The sequence below is a fragment of the Rattus rattus genome, chromosome 6 (assembly GCF_011064425.1).
Source record: "Rattus rattus isolate New Zealand chromosome 6, Rrattus_CSIRO_v1, whole genome shotgun sequence".
Taxonomy (NCBI): Eukaryota; Metazoa; Chordata; class Mammalia; order Rodentia; family Muridae; genus Rattus; species Rattus rattus.
In genome coordinates, this window is record NC_046159.1 from 18,078,510 (window position 1) to 18,094,919 (window position 16,410).

Sequence of the window (16,410 nt, forward strand, 5' to 3'; positions counted from 1 at the left end):
TTATGCAGTTTGTTAACGTCCTGGTGATAGTGAGGAGTTTTCATTTCGTGAGCTTGCTTATAATTTTACAGAGCCCATGAAGTGATATCATTAAAAATTTTACAAAAGAATGGCTAATAGCCTTATATTATGTAATTTTGTTGCTTCTTCGATGTAAGAAGTTAGAACTTTGAATCTTAAGTGTATATGGATATTTTTACTACAAACCTTTGCTCTCAAAATGAGCTTTAATATTTGGGGAGTAACTGTTGCTCCAGAAAAGATTCAATATTCCTTTTTAATATTTGAAACTAATTTTAAGCTTCTAAGGATATGTTAATTGGCTAAGTACCTTACCTTAACAGAGGACTTAGGCCTTTGTGTGTTATCCTCTTTGGAGATAAAGCTTCAGTTGTGTTAATACAGAATTGTAGGCTAGAGTCATGGAAGTATTTTAAAAAGAAACCTGGTGAAACATACCTTATTCCAAACAACAATTAAATTGGTTATTACAAAATACTGATATTTGGCCTATCACATATACAAATTTTTCAGGCAAAGTTGATAATTTTACTCTTTGCATGCTTTTGTATTTACTGTAAATTTGGGCATGCTGAAAGAATAAAAAAAATGCAGCCAAAAAGTCAAAAGTTTAGGAATGCTGTCCCACCCATAAGAAGCCCTAAATACCTCCAATTCCAGACTCTGCCCTCTACATGAAAGTAGAGCCTGCTCTCCCAGGAACTAGAGGAAAGGACTTAAGATAAGGCCCTTAGATATGCGATTCCCGACCTGGTAAAGATAATAGAAAGCTTCTCCCAGGATCTAGCTGACCATAAAGTTAAATTAGAATCTTAAGAGAACAACCTTGAGAAGCAGGAAGCTTCTCCTAGGAACTAAAGGGAACACTAAGTTAAGCAATCTTGAGAGACTGGAAGCTTCTTGTGATTTTCCAATGACACCACCCCTGCCCCCTTGGGTTGTGGTTTCTCCCTTTAAATACCCTTCCTCCCAGCCTCTCGGGGTCGACACCTCTGTCTCTGTCTCCTGCGTGGGATACGTGTCGGCCTGGAGATCTCCATAATAGATCTCTGTAATAAACCTCGCCTTTGCATATTACATCCAAAATGGTCTCCCTGTGTCTGGGGTCCGTGACTTCCCAAGACTTGAGTAAGGGTCTCTCTTCTCTTTTAATGCAACCCATAGAAAATGTGCTTACTGTATTTATAGGTGGTTCATCTAATGAAAATGCTACATATATGATTGGACCACTTGTTTATTCTCTAGAGTTTCCCCTTGTTCAGCACAGATTATTGAATTATGTGCTGTAGCCGCTGTTTTTTAAATGTTAAAAAATCAAGCTTTCAATTCATATACTGATAGCCAATGTGTGGCTTGTGGTTTACAATTGATTAAAAAGTTTTTCTTTTTTTAGATACTACTAGCCCTCAAATTTTACAATTACTTAATGCTTTATCAGAGGCAAGTTTTCTACATGAAATCAGTGAGTGATGATTTCAGTGTGAATGTCTGACAACTCACTGTCCTTTCTGTGCTCTGGCTCAGACAACTAAACAAAACCATAGACTCACCCAGCTCTTTGGAAATGGTAATGGAGTTGATAGCACACCCTCTTGAAAAAAGGAAGACTCCATTTGCTTACTCTCAACTCCCAGCCTTGCCTGCCAGCTCAGGGATTTGTAGTACGGCTGAATCTGGACAATGTTTACAGGATTTGGCATTTCTAATTAATGATTATGTTTAGATAAATAAAGTTTGTGAGGGGCTGGAGAGATGGCTTAGTGGTTAAGAGCACTAAATTCTGTTCCTTTATAGGCCATTTAAGAACTCAAACTGGATTGCCTGGACTCCTTAGCAAGGGAGGGCAATGATACCAGGCAGATTATAGGCCTTACATAGGAACAATTAGTCAAAAAATCTCATTCTTTATATATCCAAAACAATAATGCTGGAGACAATAATTTGGTATACAAGTCAATTTATAAATACAAGTGCTCAGTGTCCTCAATTTAATCCTCGAGCACTTATCTTAATAAATAATATTGTAACAATATCTTAATAAATAAAAAGGGGGAGTTATCCCTGTATGCTAAATAATGCTCTTTTTATTTCAATTTTAAAATTTGGATGCCAAGGAACACTCTGAGTGTTTATGGCACCCTACAACTAGGCATACTTCTGCCTAGGTGAAATAGAAAGATTCACGATCCTGTTCAGATATATTATATGGGGAAGAGGGAATGTTTGTGTTTTTCCTACAGGATGCTGCAGGAGTGTGCCAGCTGCCAGAGGTGGTTGGTGAGACTTGCTGATCCTGAGAGCATGAAGATTCCACTCTCGTGGTTGGGGTCCCTGGAGTCATTCCTGTGCCCTTGGAGGAAGATAGAGGATTCCCCCTCATCTTTTGTCATTTTGGCGTTGCTGCAGTCGTTGTTACCGCCACTGCGTGTCCCATCCCACCGCGGCCTGTGCCCCAACCCTCTGTGCACTGCTACTTGCCAGAGAAGACTGGACTCCAGCAGTTACCCCTGCCCTTACTGGTGGTGTCATTTTGCAGTCTGTAGCTTCACAGGAATGCCATCTGCATGAAGCTGCTGTGGACTGGGGAACTCTGCCCTGGTTGTGCTGATCTCAGACATGGTTCCATTGCCTGCCGATTGTTCCAGAGAAGAATGGCTGATCCTGAACTGTCCTGGGAAAGACTTTGGCATTTTTGCTGCTATTGTAGCAGCCATTGTGTCTGCAGTGTCTGGAGTTACCCTCCCCCAATCTATTGTTAGGCAAGCACAGTGGGTGAACTTTCTGGAGTAGTTGCTGATGATTGGGAATTCTAAATTTTATTACAGGAGCAGCTTGACGATGGCCCTTGGTGTTATGGCCCTAGGGCCCTTGTGCTTCTTATCACATGCGCAAACAGCACTTCCAGTCTTGGGCAGCAACTAAGCAGGTGTTGTTCTCCTTGATAGGAGACAAACCTTCTGCCCAAATTGGGCTCAGCCTTCACGGGAAGCAGTTAGCTGACTACGGGCAACTCTTTGGGACCAGGCTTCACATAAGGCAGGAAATTCTGAGGCTGGCAGAATATTCCAGTGACGGGAAAGAAGCTTGTTATCTCAAAGTGACCTAAGATAGGCTGCTGCTTGAAATTATTATAGGGGGACTTGCTAAATAAAAAAATAAAATAGGGGGACTTGTCAGAGCCTCCTGGGTCCCCTACAATGTTTCAACTCCCTTGTCAGACCCTTCTGGGTCTCTTGCAGGGTTTGACCCCTGCTGAGCCCGGCTGATGCATGTGGAACTGACACACCTGGGCCACACCTGGACCGTGGTCAATTCGTTCCTGGCTTTTGTCTTCTTGGCCTTTGTCCTTGAGATTTGGGCTGGTCTTCTGGGATTTCTCCCTAATTAATTCAAGTCACGAGCCAGGGTTTCCCACTGTGCTTCTCAGATTTTTTCTATCTGGGGAACTTGGGTATAATTGGTGAATAAAGCTACAGGACTCTCTTCGTCTTCTGGCTTAACACGAATAACCTGTGTGTGTGTGTGTGTGTGTGTGTGTGTGTGTGTGTGTGTGTGTGTGTGTGTTTCTTTAATCCCGCAGGTACCGTGTCAGTGCGGGCATGGGGCACCGATACAATTCCAGCACACAGAAGGCAGAACCAGGTGGGTCTATGTGAGTCTAAGGCCAACCTGATTTATGTAGTAAGACTCTCCCTCAAAACAAACAAAGCTTCTTAAGTTGGCTTTCAAATATATATCTTCCTGTCTGAAGAGTCCAGAAGGACCTGCTGTATTGAGTCTTTTCTCAGATGCAAGAACACTGGTTTACTGAATTGATTCACTTAGTTTGACTCACTTTTTAATGAGGTCACTCTTGATTGAGATTAAGGTTTTATACATTTCACCAGCAAATATTTTTCCATATGTAAGAGTTCCTGGGAGAAGCATGTGTCTGCACAGGCAGATTTACTGATTAGAACTTCAGTGATAGGTAAATCCAAAGCCTGAGTTCAATTTCTCTTGCACTAGACTTAATGCCCCCCCAATCGTCATCCCTTGCCTCCCACTACCCCATGTAAATCTAAAATCTTGTTACAACAAAATAAAGTCAGATTTAACAGCTTGCCCTCATATAAAAAGCTTTTAAAATATATGAATTTACAAACCATAGTTCTGCCAACCAAAGGACTAAGACTTTTCTTTTTCAGGTACATATTTCTTTATCCAACTCATCAGCTTGTTGTGATGGTCCTGTCCCCTCAAATACCTGTATATCTCTTCATTCCTTCCTTTACTATTGTGGAAGGCAGTTTTCTTCCTTTTTAAGATTTATTGATTTTAGTCTCTAACAAAATAATTTTATTGACTATTACTATTGGTCTTAGTTGACAGTTTGACTGGATTGAGAGAGGTCTACAGCTGTGTCTGTGGGGGATTGGTGATTCCTCAAAGGTCTGACAAGTAGCACAGTGACTACCCAGTAGACAAAACCTGCTCTGAATGTGGGCAGCACCTTGCACTGTGCTGGTGGCCTGGATGGAAGGAAATCAAGAAAGCAGAGTGAACAAGCCCCTTCCAATTCTGAGTGTCTACATTTGGCTGACATCACCTGCTGTACTTTAGACTATAGCATCTTAAGACTCTAAACTTGGGCCCTTGTTGTGTCTGGGCCTTCAAGAAAGTTGCACTGTAATCACCAACGACCTGAAGAAAATTATAAACCACCAATTTCCTTCAAGATGGAAAATAATACAGTGTAAACCAGGCATGGTGGTGCAGATCTGTAATCCCAACTATTTGAGAAGATAAAGCAGGAAAGTTGTATGTTTAAGACCTGCCTGAGTAAATTTAAGGTTAACCTGGTCAAGTTGGTGAGACCATTTCTCAAAATTAAAAAAAAAAACCTGATAGATGAAAATCAAAATGTCCATCTTACAACTTCTCTGGCTAACACTTTGCTATTCTTGGCATGGTATTCCTCAAATGATACTTCTTGCTTAAAAAGATCCTACTAAACTAATGCCACCATGTAAAGCACCATTACCCATTAGTAGTAGTGTTTCTAGGGAGGAGAAAATATACTGGCTTCAATGGTAATAAACAGAAAAGGGATCAGGAACAGATATATAGATGTTTGGGGTGGTGGGATAAAAAGTTACTTATGGCTTTCATTCCCTCTCAAAAGCCTGCCTAGACTTAGTAGATTGAGGGGAATGGGTTAAGAAGAAAGAAAGTGATTTGAATATGTTTCAAAAGGAATACAGCACTTAGCATAGTAAATATGGAATTAATGCTAGATTCCCCAAGAGAGATTGAAGACTGTGATCCTACTGTGGATGAATGGAGCTGTGATATCTTTCTCTAGCATCATTCATAGCAAATACATTGGGATGAAACCATGTTATTTCACTGAACCAAGACTTGAGATTTAAAAAATAGGTATGAAGCTATTTAGGAAGGGATTAAGAACTTGAAAACAGTAATGAATGTGACTGGGTTTCTAACATGTCTTAGTTGAACAGAGAAAGACGTTGCAGGATTTTTAATATCCATCCACCTTTTAACTTTCTTAAGTCAGTATCATCTTGAACAATGAAAAGCCAATGTATTAGTTGGAGCATAGTGGCATACCTCTGTTATCCCAGCTCTTAATCCTTGCTCTTAAGAGGCAGAATTATTATTCACTTATCAGTGGATGTATGTCCTTTCAGGTCTGGGTAACCTCACTCAGGATGATATTTCCATCCACTTGCCTGCAAAATTTTTGATGTTCTCATTTTTAATAGCTGAATAGTATTTCATTGTATAAATGAACCACATTTTTCTATATCCATTTTTTAGTTGAGGGACATCTGGGTTGTTTCCAGCAAAGCACAGAATACCCATGATACAACTCAAAGACAGTATGAAGCTTAACAAGAAGGAAGACCCAAGTGAGAATGCTTCTATTCCACTTAGAAAAGGGAACAAAATAATCACTGGAGGCATAAAAAGGGAGGGACTTGGGTAGCAGAGGGGAGAGGAAGGGGGAGGGGGAAGGAACAGGTATGGGAGAGGCAGGAGAGCATCCTAGAGGGCTAGGAAAATGAATGGAAATATGCAGCTGCAGGGAGTTAAGGGTGGAGAGGAATCTCTAGAAAGTCCCAGAGACCTGAGATGTGAGAAGCTCCCAGGACTCAGTAGGGATGACCTTAGCCAAAATGCCCAATGGTAGAGAGATAGAGCCTGAAGAGACCACTTCCAAATGATAGACAGGGCCCATATTGGAGGGATGGGGCCACCCAACTACCTTCAAAAGTTTCGATGCAAAATTGTTCCTGTCTAAAAGAAATGCATGGACAAAAATGATGCAGATCTGAAGAAAAGGCCATTCAGAGACTGGACCAACTGGGATTCATTCATGGGCAAGCACCAAACCCTGACACTATTACTGATGCCATGTTGTACTTGTAGACAGGAGCTAGCGTGGCTGTCCTCTAAGCGGCTCTACAGCAGCTGACTGAGACAGATACAGATATTTATAGCCAACCATCAGACTGAGGGCAGGACCTCTATGGAAGAGTTAGGGGAAGGATTGAAGGAGCTGAAGGGAATGGCAACCTCATAGGAAGAACAACATCAACTAACCTGGATCCCTCAGAGCTCCCAGATTCTAAGCCACCAACCAAAGAGCAAACATGGGCTGGTCCATGTCCCCCAGGGCACTTATATAGCAGAAGACGACCTTGTCTGGCCTCAGTGGGAAAGGATGCATCTAATCCTGTAGAGTCTTGATACCTCAGGACAGGGAGATTCTGGGAGATGATGAGGTGGAGATGAGGAGATGAGTGGGTGGGGGAGCACCCTCTCAGAGCCAAAGGGGAGGAAGGATTGTGTGAAGAACTCTGGGAGGGGGCAACATTTGGAATGTAAATAAATAATATAATAATAATAATAATAATAATAATAATAATAATAATAATAATAATAAGACATAGGCAGGAAATTGGCAGGTCAAGGCAAGCGTTGGCTTCATAGAAACCGGGAAACTACCTCAGTCTAGACCTCCAAAGAAAAGATAAGTAAGTGAAGGGGAAGAAAGTGAAGCCTATTTTGTGGAATGCAGGATGACTGGATAGCTTTCTTTGTGGTGGTGATGTAAAACCACCCTAGATGCTGTTACCAAATCACACTCATCAGCTTCCCCAGGCACTCGGATCTGTGATTCAGGAGTTCCAGTCACTAACAGGTTATACTCACAGTGATTTTTCCCTCAGAGCTACAGTGAACATTGCAAGAATGTATTTAATGAGGTACAGCACTAATCAGCTCCCCTCCCCCATCCAATCATCTCCCTGGGGCACCCCAGCTAGTTACCTGCAAAACAATTTTCTCAAATACCCCTCTGCAAAGTGTGTTCGGAGAAATCCTTAGATTTTTTTTTCAGCTGTTTATCTCAAGCAACACATCTTTATTGATAAAATAAAGGCTCTTCAGCTATGGCTTTACAATAACATAGCGGAGAGGCAAAGGACAGACCAGAACATACTTCTCAGTGAAGTCACCACAGGGCACTGAAGAGACGATAACAACAGGAAGAGTAATATGTGATGCATGGAATATCTTTACAAATCGTGCCTTGGGTATTTGTGTTCTTGAATGTGCACCATAATGTCTAATTTACAGATGAGAAAATCATTATTCCAGGATTTGAATAACTTCTCTCAGTAGTTTTTTCCAGAGTACATCTCACTCCTTTGATTGTAATAGCAGTACTGTGGAAAGTAGTACATGACCAGAATAGCTTGGCACTCACTTTTTTTTTTCCTTAAAGATTTATTTACTTATCTTATGTATTTAAGTACACTGTCGCTGTCTTCAGACACACCAGAAGAGGGCATCGATCCTATTACAGATGGCTGTGAGCCACCACGTGGTTGCTGGGATTTTAACTCAGGACCTCGGGAAGAGCAGTCAGTGCTCTTAACAACTGAGCCATCTCTCCAGCCCGGCACTCACTTTTGATGCTACCATCAGAAGAAGATCCAGGCTTAGGGTAGCACTGAGAAAAGGAACATACATAGAACCTCAAAGGAATGAGTGCATTTTCCATTATAGTTCCACTAGATGGCAGCATGGCCCACCTCAAGAGCCAGGATGAGTCTCTCTCTAGACTACATGGTGAAAGTTTGCATCCTGAGAACAAGAAGGAAAGAAGCAGAGACATGCTTTCTTTCAAAGCTAAAAGGAGTGTGTGCTCTTGTGTGTGTGTGTGTGTGTGTGTGTGTGTGTGTGTGTGTGTGTGTGTGTGTGTGTGCATACGCACACACGAGTGTTTGCAGGACAAAGCACTGGAAAGTTGCTAGGACCATTTCTGCACTCTATACAATGTCTCACACTTGTGGGTTAGACCAAAATGTTAGAAAGGTTTGGATGTGTGGCATATACTATATTAGTGTCTCCCACCCTCATATCAGCAAGCATTCCTAGCTTTGCAATATGCAAGTCCAGGTGGGGATTATATGGCATACCAAGTTGCCATGGTGATTCAGCATAATGGTGGTTGTTCCCTAGAAGAAAAGATGCATGGATTCGGTGCACTGATGTTAGTGGCTGTGCTCAAAGTGTGTTTCCCTTCAAGAATAACAGTTAAGCAGAGGGAAGAGTAGTTTGCAGGATCTTAGGATTAAAGGAACCTTATATGCATGCCATAGTTGAAGGAATTCAAGATACCTTAATGTTCCATGCTCTGGTAGTAATCAATATAGCTAAAGATGAGCTACAAACTTTGAACTTTGAATAAGGGGTTAGAATTCAGTTAGAAATCTGTGTATCAGAAAAAGCATATTGTCGTGAATGAAGAGTGAAAACCCATCTTGTTCATAGAAAAATGTCTAGATGGTACCCTGAACCTTTCTGGGTGGTCCAAAAGATTTCATGTGTCTGGGGATCTTTCCAGACCTGAGGATGCCTTGGACATCAGGAACACCGTCTTTCCCATCAGTGTGATGGGGTTTCTGTCCCAGGAGACTCTTTCCCTGTGGGAGGCAGCTGCTTTTCCTCTGGGACAGAGGGTAAATCAGGAGCTTTCTGCCCACACCTTGCCACTGTGAAGCGGCTCATGCCAAGAGCTTCCTCGTAGCCTGGGAGTGTGTCCACAGAGGAGGGCAGCTGGCCCAGGGAGCTGTGTGCCTGAGCCACTGCCAGGATTCTCCGTGCTGCGGGGCCAAACACAGACTGAAGAGCTGTGAAGGAAGACAGAGTTAGTGTAGAGATGATGACATCCAAAGGTGATGTCCTCAAACATGAGAGATCTACATCACACCTAACGTCTCTTTGTCTTTCACACACGTTCAAGCTTGTTACCCTGACCTTTGAAAAACTTTACAGAAATCCTTCAAGAAACTCTGGTTCCAATATTTTACTAGGTTCATCGATTTATCATCAACCAAAAACTTGAGAATACGGGCATCAGTGATAGCCCCGGTCACCACATTCTTCAGTTTCTGGAAATGAAAACTACACCCAGTTCTCAAACACTCAAGGCTAGTTCGCAAGTTGCCCTACATGCATTTTCAAACCGTTTAATACATCTTTAAACATGAACCCTAACTTGGTGTTCTGAATAGACTCACATGTAATGGTGTTCTGGAGAGTGCTGTCGTGGTCAAAAGCAATGACAGTCACTTCATAAGGCGGCGGGGCCCCATCTTCCCCATTTTCCGGACGGTTCAGGCAGCAGCGGAAGCATACTGAAGTCAGACCACATAGGAGTAGCAGCGCGCCAACTACCACCAGCAGCCTACAAGAGCCCACTCGTCAAGTCCGAGCTGTAGTCAAGTTTTCCCAGCTCTGATATAAATATACTTTAATGTCTGATCGCGATCATTGTTGTTCTTTTAGAGAACACAAATAAAGCTTCAGTCCCAAGGGTTTCATTTTGCATATATCGGTTATTGATATCTCAGCAAGACTAGGCCAGTCAGGAGAGCAAACAGATAGTCTGAAAGGACTGCTTCTTACTTCACTGTGCAGAAGCATTTCTTAAGCACATGCGGGGGAGAGGCACCAAAATCCTTTGACGCTGGCTGAAAAGACTGTATTGAAATAGGAAACCGTGGCATATTGTCACATAGGCTAGAGGCGAACAAAGGAAACTTTACTGTGAAATATAGCTATGTTTCTTATTTACCCTAAGAGCCAGCACATGAAAAACTTTTTTTTAAAAAAAAAGGACACCTGAAGTCTTTTTGAGGATGTTACATATCTCAAACTTACCATATATACCAGAGATGCACCCAGTCGGTAGTCAGGCAACTGTGGACAAAGAATGAAGTTTATTATAAAAAATGATGCAAGCTGCAATAATCTTGTTATATTTAATACCACGATAAAATTTTAAAACATCAAGACTGACTTTTTTTTTTTTTTTTTTTTTTTTTTTTTTTTTGTAACCTTGCTGGCCTGGAACTTCACAACCTAAACCAGCCTGGCCTTGAACTCACAGAGATCTACCTGCCTTTGTCTCCCTAGTGTTGGGATTAAAGATGTGTATTACTATGCCCAGCTAAGAATTACTTTTGGAAAAAGTCCAGTGTAACAAACTGAATGGAGTTCTATAATGCAGGTGGCATTGCTGTGCGAAGCAATTTTATAGTCACTAAAAAGAGTGGCCCTGAGAAGAAAAACTTTTGTGGGTTTTTGTTTTACATTTTTTCTTTTGTCAGATATTTTTATTTACACATTAAATGGTATCCCTTTTCCTAGTTTCCTCTCCAGAAACCTGATATCCAATCCCCCCTCCTCCCTGCTTCTATGAGGGTGCTCCCTCACCCACCCATCACTCCCTCCCACCTCCCCCCCCCTTACATTCCCCTACACTGGGGCATCAAGCCTGGACAGGACCAAGGGCCTCTCCTCCCATTGATGCCTGAAAAGAGCATCCTCTACTACATATGCTACTGGAGCCATAGGCCCATCCCTGTGTACTCTTGAGGGGAAGGGTCTGGGAATGGAGAGAAGGAGAAGAGAAACAGCTGCAACAAATTTTGCAGCTGTTGACACAGAATTATTTCCAAGCTGATAAGATAGAAAAGGAAAAGACGATGTCCCCATGACCACTGTGAGCTGCTGAGATGGGGATGCTTAAGAGTTAGGCAAACAAATGTCAAAGGAGTAGTTTTGAAAACAGACGCGAACATCTAACTCATGTGCGTATGCGGCCGATAAAATGTACACATCTGGAAAGTTTCAGTTGAAGGCCTGAAAGGAGCCATATTTGTAATTTGTATTTCACAAGTTCTTGCAACATCCTCCCCCTAAAAAGGGCCTACACTTTCACATCTAAACTCAAATGATGGGCACATCCACTGAGACCAAACAGGAAGGGAGAAAAGGGAGAGGCTAGCTTCACAAGGAGGACTGTGTGGGAGAGACTAAAACTGCAAGTCAAGGGTAGACAGAGGAGTGCATGCTCCTTTAAAGACATACTAGCTTTTTCATTAAAATAATAAAATAAATGGCTTCTAATATATATATATATATATATATATATATATATATATATATATACAGAGAGAGAGAGAGAGAGAGACCCATTTCTGCATTTCATCTTTGCTCACTGTTCCATAGAAAATATAGTTTGTATTTTTCCCTGAAACAATGTATCATCTTGCTTCTCACATTTGTCATTGGTTCAAATTCTTTCACTTCTACCTTAGATTCCAAATGGCAACAAACATCTGAATCCTCAATGTCACCTAGCCAGTACCAGATATACACAAGCCAAGTCATCTAGGCGATCCTAAACACTTAATTCCCCTCACCTCTGACAGAGCTGATTTCAGGGAAATGATTTGATTCCAGAATGTGTGTTTTCCTTCAGCACAAACAGGATTGTTATTGTCCATCCTTACTTGAAACCAAAGGTTGCTTTGGGATTTGGAGTGGGCATGCTGCTACGAGAATCCCCCAAATAGAGAAGCCAATGACTGACTGTTGACCCCAGTCTGCCCTGATGAGTCACTGGGAACCACAGCTAAAGAAGCCTTTTGCAGGTCTTTCTGACTACATGTGTTTAAATTAAGTGTGCTATGTTGATGAGAAGACTGGTTTGCAAAAAAAAAAAAAAAAAAAAAAAAAAAATTAAGATAAAAAGCACTCTTGGTAGGGTTATTCTGAGCATTTGCAATGACACACATGTCTAGGAGGGTAGGTGGTGACCATTTAAGTAAAAAAGGAAGTCGGGGCTGTCTGGTTCTCTGCTGACATTTAGCCTCTGTTTGGGTGTTGGCACTTTGTCCTCCTAGCTTGAACTCTAAGATACTTACTGGTCAGTGTTGACACAGTTCTCCTCGCCTCTGGCCCCAGGAAGCTGTGGGAAGGAAAGAATCTCAGACATGGAAATGGTCACATCTGCAGTTCTCAGCAGCCCTATCCACTACCCATCATGGCTGCGCCCTGTCAGACCTACTTGTAAAGATGAGGACGGGGCCACAGGGTTGTTCTGTACTGGCCTGTGACATCGATCATTCCTTTGACTGATAACTACATCTTGTGAGGCAGAAGTTCCTGGAAGAGCAGGGATCTTCTATGTGGCTTGGGCCATGGCTGCGCATCATTCCATGGGGAATGATGCATGGACCTTTGTGTCAGTTTGTCACCCTACAAGTCTTCTGACTCATCCCCTGGGACACTGCAGTTGTCTTCCTTGTCCCTGCCCTGTTGAAAATTAAATTCTAGCTCCACTGCTATTCTTTTCCAGCTTTCAACACATCAGTAACTCACAACACACGAAGAGCAAGTGAGGGGACAAGATGTTAAAAAGCAAGAGGGGTAGAGAAGAAATGGAGACGCAGAAACCAAGAGAACATATAAGAAAACTCTATTTTCACCTACTGGTTAACGTTTCTGGGAAGCAGAGCAGACAGCCTGCTCCCGGCACAGGAATGTGACACAGTCTAGTTTCCACAGCGTCTTGCTCAGCTAGACTTCCTAGCTACGTGAACTTGACCCTGGTATTTGTGGAGAATCCCTCACTATACTGACCCTTTTCTCAGCTAATGGGTGACTCATGGGTTTTTCCTTCACAGAGGAGTAAAATAAACTGCTTAAAATATTATTAAGGAGTCCTTTGGTACTGGGGACTCACTGGGTAAACCCTGCACCCTTGTTAAAGTAGGGTGCAACAGCGTGGACTATCTCTGATTGTCCTAATTTCTTTCCCTCTCTCTATGAGTATCATTCACTCACACACAGACACAGACACAGACACAGACACACACACAGACACACACACACACACACAGACACACACACACACACACACACACACACACACACACACACAATTCCGAGACCACACCATCGTACTCTTTTCTCACTCCCTTCCAGATTCTATATCTGTTTTTGCTCCATCCATTTCCTCCTAGAGACTGTATAACTAATGCAACAAGCAAAAGAAAATTTCTCCCCACCTTTTCACAACTGAACTCACCTGGATGAAATAAACCAGGCCAGAGGCCATCAACACCTGGGCCCAGGCTGTCATTAGGCTGAACATCTGGTCCAGAAGTGTCACGCCAGCTGCATCTGCTGTATCCTTTCCCTCCTCCGTGCCATGTGGAACTTGGTGGTCCAGAATTTCTAAACAGAGTTTTTTTTCTCAGCAGTAGATGATCAATCTCCCTCTCCTTATCCCCTTTGACTTTATATTTTAGGGTTTCTGTCCCCTCTTGCCTTTCAGTTTCCTTCTCCTTATTTCTCTTCACATGGTCTCCACATTTGCTTCCTCTCCACTTCCTTTCTGCTCTCAAACTTTCCTGTGTATTTCATCTTTTTTCCTCTGCCCCTAATAAAACAGCATTCAAGAAGAACGTGTTTGTCCTCTGAATTAGACTTTTTTCCCTAGTTATAATGAGAGACTTGGACCTGAAATAGGTCAAAGGCAGATTGTGAGTGGCCAGATGTGTTCTTGTGTTCATCGGGAAACTGGTTACACACTCTTGGCTCCTGGGTGACCGCTGAAGTCTGAAAGTCACTCTGCCAATCTACCTCCACCCCCTCTCCATGTGATTGGCATCCCCCTTCTTGCTCCTTGAAACTCTCCCCTTACTGTGTTGATAATCAACCCTGCTGGTTCTGGGTCATTTATTGCAGCCACTCAGAAGAACTAAGGGATTCCAAATGAGCTAAAAAGCTACCCCATCTTTAGAGTAGGGAATGGGTGCTATCAACGGTATCTGCCTCTTACTTCAGTTTCAGACACACAGGTATAGTTTTACATTTTTTCCCAAGATAACCCCCCTGTTTCTCTGCCTCTTTTTCTCAGTCCTCACCCCTCTTAAAGCAATATTGTCATGTTGCCACTTGAGAACCAGGCACAGTGCATACAATTGTGGTTCCATCTACTGAGGAGGCTGAGACAGGAAGATCATTTGGGTCTAGTTCAGGAAAGTGAGACTACCCTAGGAAACAGCAAGACCTCCATCTTAAAAAAAAGACATTATCAGTAATAAAATAAAACTTGGAAGTCATGTTTAAAAATAAGCACATCACATGGAAATGATATAAAATGGTTATAAAAGAAATATTATATGGGGCCAGTGAATGCCTTATAAATGACTGACATTTAAGGAGGAATCTTTTGCCCAGCCCAAAGTACTAAGTAAGAACATTAAGGGTTTGTTTACAGAGACATGCCCATTTCACAAGACTTAATAAAATTACATTCCGGCTGCTTTCTAATTGATGAGGAGAGGCTTTAGGGTGGGTCCTTAAGAGGGGAGTCTGTGGAGTGGGATCCTGATGAGGGGAGGTTGTCAGCTGAGTTCCATCACACTCAAGGTCCCACACAACCATGTGATCTTATCGTGATGGTATGATGTGGGAATGATGAATACAATTTCCTGTTCTCAGCTAAGGAGAGCCAATAGTGAGAGGACTCTCTGATGCAGTGTTGCTCTCTCCAATTCTATCCATTCGTTTTTTTAATAACATAGTCTCTCCAGTGAAAAGTATTTTCCAAATTTCAATGGAAACCTCTGTGAGGCAGAAGGCATTCTATAGGACTGGAGAGCAGGACTTTAGTTACAGCCTTTCAGTAGGCCTGGGCCTTCCTGTGCCTACTTCTACAGGGGAGAATAATAAATGACCACTGAACTAGCCTTGCCTGTTGTTTCACAGAGAAAGGACATCAAGAACAAGGAGCCATCTTGTGTGGAATAGTTTTATTCAAGCACCATGTAATGGAAAACCACATGACACCCCCCCCACACACACACAACACACACACTTTTCCTTTTCTTGTGGGAAAGGCAGTAAACCAGCCTGTGTTAAGAGCATGGTTCAGGGGTGTGATCTAATCTCTTGTTGACCCCTTGTTTGCTATGGGATCTTGGAGGTGCTCCATCTTTCTGTCCACTCAGTTCAATCTGATAGGAAAAGCACTCTGGTTCTCAGTATCCACAGACTGACTCATAAACTCCAGTCCCAGAGGAATCTCATGTTTTCTTCTGTTCTCCTTGGCCATCAGACAGGTGAGTAGTGAACCGTCTTACATATGATGGTTCCTTCTAATCCGCAGGGTCATTACTATCCTCTATGCCGCTATTCTGTCTGTCTTTCTAGCAGCCTTTTCTAGATGGCAATATCCCTTCGTAATAGTCTTTTTCTTGAGCAGTTCCCATGCCTAACCAGGTTATTGCTTTTCCTACCCCCACCAGCCTTCACCTGCGCAAACAGGTTTCCCAATTACTTTGGCTTTCCCCCATGGCAGTTTCTAGGCACATGACTGCAATCATCTTTCTTGACCCCGAGCTTCTCAGCAGGCTTGAACAACGCAGGCTTCAGGCTTGAACAGCCCAGGCTTCAGTTAATGACTCCCTTGTTTTCTGTTTCAGAATTACTGTTACCATTTCTTTTTTTATCCCCTACTCAGGAAAAACTTCCTTTGTTGATCGTAATGTGTCAATGCCCTGTGACAGTTCCCATCACAGCTTTAAAAATAGGAAAAAGATGATAAAGGGAAGACCATTCATAGACAAGGTCCATGAGGCATAAAGACAGAGCTGGGCACAGAGATGGGGGTGTCGAGAACATTCTCATTACCAGCCTACACAACCCCATTTCATTAAACTTGTCAAACATTAGCTTATACTCATGCTATGAAGCACTGGGACTGCGGCCAGTGGGAAGTGCACATACACTGGCCTCTTCACCTATGCTTCAGGGAGTTGTTATTACAGCCATTCTAACAAATGTAGCCAAAGAATTGCAAAGTTGTGGTTCCTTTGATTATTCTCCTTTGACCTTGGTTGTTAGGTGCCCCCTCTTCCCCTTCATTTCTATGCCTGAATGAATAGAAACCAGGGATATTGGTACTCTGAGATACCAACATCAAGCTGTTCATGACTGAGCAGTGGGTTGGGCTAT

The 16,410-nt window shown here is 42.5% G+C and overlaps 1 protein-coding gene across 1 annotated transcript; it reads right to left on the bottom strand.

Moving 5' to 3' along the window:
- Positions 1-8,805: 8,805 nt before the first annotated feature.
- Positions 8,806-14,050, bottom strand: Tmem52b (transmembrane protein 52B). Its single transcript, XM_032907356.1, has 5 exons — positions 13,475-14,050; positions 12,309-12,352; positions 10,258-10,296; positions 9,615-9,781; positions 8,806-9,224 (listed from the first exon to the last, which is right to left on the bottom strand). The coding sequence occupies exons 1-5, from the start codon at positions 13,538-13,540 to the stop codon at positions 8,980-8,982; spliced, it is 561 nt and encodes a 186-aa protein (XP_032763247.1). The 5' UTR covers positions 13,541-14,050; the 3' UTR covers positions 8,806-8,979.
- Between the last annotated feature and the right edge of the window lie 2,360 nt (positions 14,051-16,410).

Coding starts and splice junctions, on each gene's coding strand:
- Tmem52b (XM_032907356.1), bottom strand. CDS start 13,540: ATGTTCAGCCTAATGACAGCCTGGGCCCAGGTGTTGATGGCCTCTGGC. Junction 12,353..13,474: donor GCCTGGTTTATTTCATCCAG/GTGAGTTCAGTT, acceptor TCCTTCCCACAG/CTTCCTGGGGCCAGAGGCGA. Junction 9,782..10,257: donor GTGCATCTCTGGTATATATG/GTAAGTTTGAGA, acceptor GGGCTCTTGTAG/GCTGCTGGTGGTAGTTGGCG.